The sequence below is a fragment of the Callorhinus ursinus genome, unplaced genomic scaffold (assembly GCF_003265705.2).
Source record: "Callorhinus ursinus isolate GAN/ISIS: 27379988/994484 unplaced genomic scaffold, GSC_fseal_2.0 scaffold86, whole genome shotgun sequence".
NCBI lineage: Eukaryota > Metazoa > Chordata > Mammalia > Carnivora > Otariidae > Callorhinus > Callorhinus ursinus.
The window spans coordinates 1229423-1235422 of record NW_027397148.1 but is presented as its reverse complement, the minus strand read 5'-3'; the positions used below and the strand labels follow the sequence as shown (position 1 = coordinate 1235422).

The following is a 6000-nucleotide window of genomic DNA, read 5'->3' as shown; positions in this document are numbered from 1 at the left end:
TCCATAGTCTCTCATGGTTCATCTCTTCCTCCGGTTCCCCCCCTTTATTTCTCCCTTCCTTCTCCTAATGTCCTCCATGCTCTTATGTTCCACAAATAAGTGAAACCATATAATTGACTTTCTCTGCTTGACTTATTTCACTTAGCATCATCTCCTCCAGTCCCATCCATGGGGATGTAAAAGTTGGGTATTCATCCTTTCTGATGGCTGAGTATATTCCATTGTATATATGGACCCCATCTTCTTTATCCTTCCATCTGTTGAAGGACATCTCGGCTCTTTCCACAGTTTGGCTATTGTGGACATTGCTGCTATGAACACTGGGGTGCATATGGCCCTTCTTTTCACTACATCTATGTCTTTGGGGTAAATACCCAGGAATGCAATTGCTGGTTCATAGGGTAGCTCTATTTTTAAATTTCTGAGGAACCTCCACACTGTTTTCCAAAGTGGCTGTACCAACTTGCATTCCCCCCAACAGTGTAAGAGGGTTCCCCTTTCTCCACATCCTCTCCAACATTTGTTGTTTCTTTCCCTCTCCATTTTTGCCATTCTAACTGGTCTAAGGTGGTAGCTCAATGTGGTTTTGATTTGAATTTCCCTGATGGCTAATGATGATGAACATTTTTTCAGGTGTCTTTTAGCAATTTGTATGTCTTCTTCAGAGAAGTGTCTTTTCATATAAGGAATATTTTTAAAAAATTTTAGAGCTTTTAGGCTCAGTCAGAAGAGCATATGACTCTTGATCTTGGGGTTGTGAGTTCGAGCCCCACATTCGGTGTAGAGATTACTTAAATAAATAAAACTTTAAAAAGTTTTAGAGCTTTTCTAAATTGATTGGATTTTTATAGATAATGAGTATTGTTTTTGGAAAAGAATCTTTTTGACCTTAAAGCAGTTACAGTTGTTATTAGTAATCATACCTGCAACTCACAGATTTTGGGCCTGTCTGTTAAAGTATCAATAAAAATACTTTTTTTTTTAATTTCTTTTTTAAGAGAGGGAGAATGGTAGGGGAAGAGGGGTAGAGAGAAAATCTCAAGCAGGCTCTGCCCAGAGTGGAGCCCAATCTGGGACTCAACCTCATAACCCTGAGATCATGATCTGAGCCGAAATCAAGAGTAGGACACTTAACTGAGCCACGCAGGTACCCCAACATTTTACTTTTAGTTAAAAAAAAAAAAGGAAAGTAAAAAAAATTCCAGAAAGGCTAAGTCATTTCTCCACCTTCCTCTGCAGGTTTCTGTGCAATCCATCAGGGGACAGCTGGGACTAATTATTTTGAAAACTTTCTAGGCAGCTAACCTCACCATGCCCCACATTCTTGTCATTTCTCATTTCTGGCCATAATCCAAAATATAAACCCTTTCTGCAGGCTTATTTTTGATTTTTTTTCTATTTCCATTCCCCCAACCTAATATTCCACCATTTCCCATCCTAATTTTACCACTAAGCCCTCTAGAATGCCTGATAAACAAAATACCCTTAATCGCTAAACTCTCTGCAGAATAGAAGCATCTGCCTCTTTCTAAAAGTTCGTGTTACACTACTTTGCTTTTATGCAAGACCTATATCAGTACCTGTTTTTGCTAACAGAAAACAAAAATCTAAAGGGAATTTTTACTTTTACAGAAAGAGGTGAAAAGGGAAAATAACAGTGTTTGTCTTGCAGCTAGCTGTTATAGAGGCAGCAGTAACTGGGAGCATCAGTGGCAATGCAGAGCTTCTTCCCTGGGAACTACACAGCATCTGAACATCAAGCTTCCAGAGCTTTGAACTTTGTGTGAGCATCTGTGCCTTATGTTGATTTATTTTGTGCATCCATTAACAACGTGTGACCTAAGGTGGTATCAGAAAAACCTAAAAGAATTTATTTATTTGGGTCTGAGACCGCTTAAAAAGTTTACATGGAAACTTATGGTAATTGATTCTTCTCTGTATGCCATTTCATCTTGGGAAAGGTTTTATAGAAATGCTCTACTTTCAGATAGGCAAGGGAAATTCCGGGTTTGACAGAATCATTGATTTGAGGGCTCTTTTTCACTGGTCTCTTGCCAGGTTTTGTTTTTGTTTTGCTTCTTCATTGAGAACTCTGGCTCCAGACTTCAGTCTTCCAGGTCATTTTGGCTCCTGCCATTTTCTTAGGTGACTTGAGTTTCTTCACGAAGAACTTTCTAATTTCTAGTATCTCATTGCCCATATCTTGGTTCTTGACATCCCCAAGCCTGTTCTGTAAAAACCTTATAAACATTTTGATGACCTTGGATCCTTACTTTTCTCTCCTTCACACCAGCTCTTCGACCTCCATAACCCCTTGGTTTTTCCCTCTCAACTCTATCCCTCCTCTCTTCACTTTTAGGCCGAGCCTGGACTCTTTCGGCATATTTCCACCCTTCCTTGCTCCTTAATTGTCCCAGCAAAGCGCCCTTCCGTCTTCACTTGCTCTGAGCCAGTGTCTGGGTAGGGGGTTAGACACTGTCCAATCCTGACTCGAGGCCCAGGTCTGTGTATGTTTTTTTCTAACTTTCTCACTTTTCCCAATTATCATACTTTAACAATAAATTCTTTTAACTTTCATTACAGCACAGCAAAGTCAAAGTCGAGTCTGCCAAGAGTACAGCCTTCCGGCTGCAGGGCTCTGTCAGGAGGCGCAAGCGCAGTCGCCCTCCTCGCAGCCTTTCGGGGCATGACGGGTAAAGGGGCGGGGCGCAGCGCGGGTTGCGCGCGGACCTCACGCGCCGTGCGCGCCCTGTCGGCTGCGGGGTCTTGGTGGGCTGCGGTCCCCGCGCCGCCGCGGCCGCCCTCTTCGGTGGTGGGAGGGGCAGACGGAGGAGGCGCGGCCTGACGGAAGCCATGTTTGTGGCGCGCCACATCGCGGCGGACCATAAAGATCTCATCCATGATGTCTCTTTCGACTTCCATGGGCGACGGATGGCTACCTGCTCCAGCGACCAGAGCGTCAAGGTGTGCGCGGAGCCTTGGGGCGGGCCGGGCCCGGAAGGAGGGGAAGTGAGAGCGTGCACGATTCCCTGTTAGAGCGGAAGGAGCGGCGCTTGGAAAGGGGACTACCTCCCGATTTTGAGGCGCACCGCTGGGCACGAGGTTTGGAGCCCAAGGCGGGCGGGCGGCGGGTGTGCTCCTTCATCCTTCCCTCACTATTGTGGGGTCACAGCCGCCCCCCCGCCCCGGGGTGGGAGGTGGCACGCTGCCTTGCGCCTGCGCGGAGGGGGAGGGCGGGCGTCGTGGCCACGTGCGCGCTCCCGCCGCTGGGGGCCTTGGGAGCACGCGTGTTCAGCCCGCGCAGGCTCGGGTCCTTGTGGGCAAGAGCGAGAGAGCCCCTCAGCCTTGTCTGCGCGAGGGATTTGTCAGACCGCTCGGGTTTGGGGGTAGTTGCCTTGTTACCACGCTGGTTCATCCAGGGGACTTTGCCTTGCGACTTGTAATGCAGTCAGTTCGCCTTGTCTCAAGTGCTGTGTGCCTTGTCCCCGTCTTCCGGAGATTGTTCTCTCCTTATGTTCAGATAGGAAGCTCATCTCTTTTCGCAATGGAAGAAGCATAAATCCATGTTTGTTTCTTACAGTTCGTGTAGATGTACACTGCTGACAAGAAGAATTTATGTGATAAGAGGATGGCCTTTGGGTTTTAGGAACTTTAGAGATTATGCAGTAAATGATAATAGTCTTGAAGACGAAAGCTGGAGTGTGGATTATGTGTATTCTCGATGACTCCAAAATAACTGAAAAGCCAAAGGACAGTTTTTACTACTTGTTTTCACAGACAAGTTTGATACCAGTGATCCCTCAAAGGTAGTTAATAACAACTAGCCTTGGGGCGCCTGGGTGGCTCAGTTGGTTGAGCATGGGACTCTTGATTTCAGCTCAGGTCCTGATAGCAGAGTCCTCAGATGGAGCTGCATGGGTCTCTGAGCTCAGCGGGGGTCTGCCTTTCTCCTCCCCTCTCCCCATGCACTCTCTCTCTCCAATACATACATACATAGATACATAAATTCCCTTCTGAAAAATAGCGTTGTAATTCCTAAAAGGTTTAAAATCACTTAAAAAAATTTTTAAACTGTGGTAAACTAACCATCTTTAAGTATATTTTATAGTTAAATGGCATTAGGCACAACATTCCCATTGTTGGGCAACCATCACCACTATTCATTTCTGGAACTTTCTTTTCATCCTAAACTAAAACTCTACACAGTAACTTCTTCCCCACTGCCCCCAGCCCTTGGTCACTTCTAATCCTTTCTTTATAAATTTGACTATGCTGGGTATCTCATATAAATGTAACCATACAATATTTGTCCTTTTGTGTTTGGTTTATTACGCTTACCATGATGTTTTCAAGGTTCATCTGTATTTGTAACATGTATCATAATTTCATTAAGATTGAATAACATTGGGACATCTGAGTGGCTCAGTAGGTTAAGAGTCTGCCTTGGGCTCAGATCATGATCCCCGTTCTGGGATTAAGTCCCCAGGCAGGCTCCCTTGCTTAGCAGGGAGCCTGCACTCTCTCTGCCTGCCCCTCCCCCCTGCTTGTGTACGCACTCTCTCTCTCTGACAAATAAATAAAATCTTAAAAAAAAAAAAAAAGATTGATGGGGCGTCTGGGTGGCTCAGTCGTTAAGTGTCTGCCTTGGGTTCAGATCATGATCCCAGCGTCCTGGGATCCAGCCCGGAGTCAGGCTCCCTGCTCACTGCTTCTCCCTCTCCAGGGCCCCCCCCCCCACCTTGTTTTCTCTCTGTCAAATAAATAAAATCTTAAAAAAAAAGAGTGACTATTTTGTTGTATATGTACACATTTTGTTTATCCATTCATCAGTCCACTTGTCGAATATTGCATTAATTTCTGTTAACTGAATCTGCCATTTTTTTCCTTATCCACTTACTGAATCTTTTAATCTTTTGATTTTGTAGGTTTTTGTCAGAAGTAGTATTGCAATGAAAATCTTCATTACTTTAGCTTTTTGCATGTTTTGAATGATTTTCTTAACCTCATTCAAGTAGAGAAACTAGTGGATATTTTGAAAGCTTTTGTGAATAATGGCATATTGCCATTTCCAAGGTTCTATTTTACAGTGCCAGAGTATTGATTTGGTAGGATCATTATCCATGCCAGGCATTAACATTTTTTCTTTAGTTTTTGTAAATTGTGGTAAAATACACATAACATAAAATTTATCCTTGTAACCATGTTTAAGTGTATAGTTCAGTAGTATTAAGTACATTCATATCTTTGTGCAGCCATCACCACCATCCCCCTGCCAATCCCCATTCGACTTTCTGTCTCGAAGAATTTGACTACTCTAGGTACCTCATATAAGTGGAATCATAAAATATTTCTGCTTTGTGACTATCTTATTTCACTTAGCATAGTGTCTTTGAAGTTTGTACATGTTGGAATCTGTGTTGGACTCTTCCTTTTTAAGGCTGAATAGGTATTGTAAATATTTCTTCCTTTTTAAGGCTGAATGATAAGCAAAATGTAGTTCATCAGAATTTCTTCCCTCCTTCCCTTCCTTTTAATGCTGAATATGTATAGTGAATACTGCATTTTGCTTATCGTTCATCTGTCAGTGGACTTGGTTTGCTTCTACATTTTTGCTATTGTGGATAATTCTGCTATGAATGTGGTGTAGAAATCTCTCTTTGAGACCCTGCTGTCAGCCCTTTTGGGTATGTACCTAGAAGTGGAATTGCTGGATCATGTGGTAATTATATTTTTCGTTTTTTGAGGAATTTATAACTTTTTTTAAAAGATATTTATTTGACACAGAGAGAGAGCGCACACGGAAGTAGGCAGAGTGCACACATAAGTAGGCAGAGCGGCAGGGAGAGGGAGAAGCAAACTCCCCTGCTGAGCAGGAAGCCCAGTGTGGGACTCGATCCCAGGACCCCGGGATCATGACCTGAGCCGAAGGCAGCCGCTTAACTGACTGAGCCACCTAGGCAACCCTGTCGTCTATATTTTTTGATAGTAAGCATCAGTATT

The 6000-nt window shown here is 43.8% G+C and overlaps 1 protein-coding gene across 2 annotated transcripts in view; it reads left to right on the top strand.

Annotated features, from left to right (window-relative positions):
* Window positions 1-2703: 2703 nt before the first annotated feature.
* The window catches only part of SEH1L (SEH1 like nucleoporin), a 27944-nt gene continuing 24647 nt past the window's right edge, over window positions 2704-6000 (top strand). Inside the window, exon 1 of one of the 2 annotated variants that reach the window (XM_025865178.2) lies at window positions 2704-2964. In XM_025865178.2, the coding sequence (XP_025720963.1) occupies window positions 2854-2964 (111 nt within the window). In that variant the 5' untranslated portion in view covers window positions 2704-2853. The remainder of the gene's footprint in view (window positions 2965-6000) is intronic. The other variant, XM_025865177.2, reaches the window with a different exon arrangement.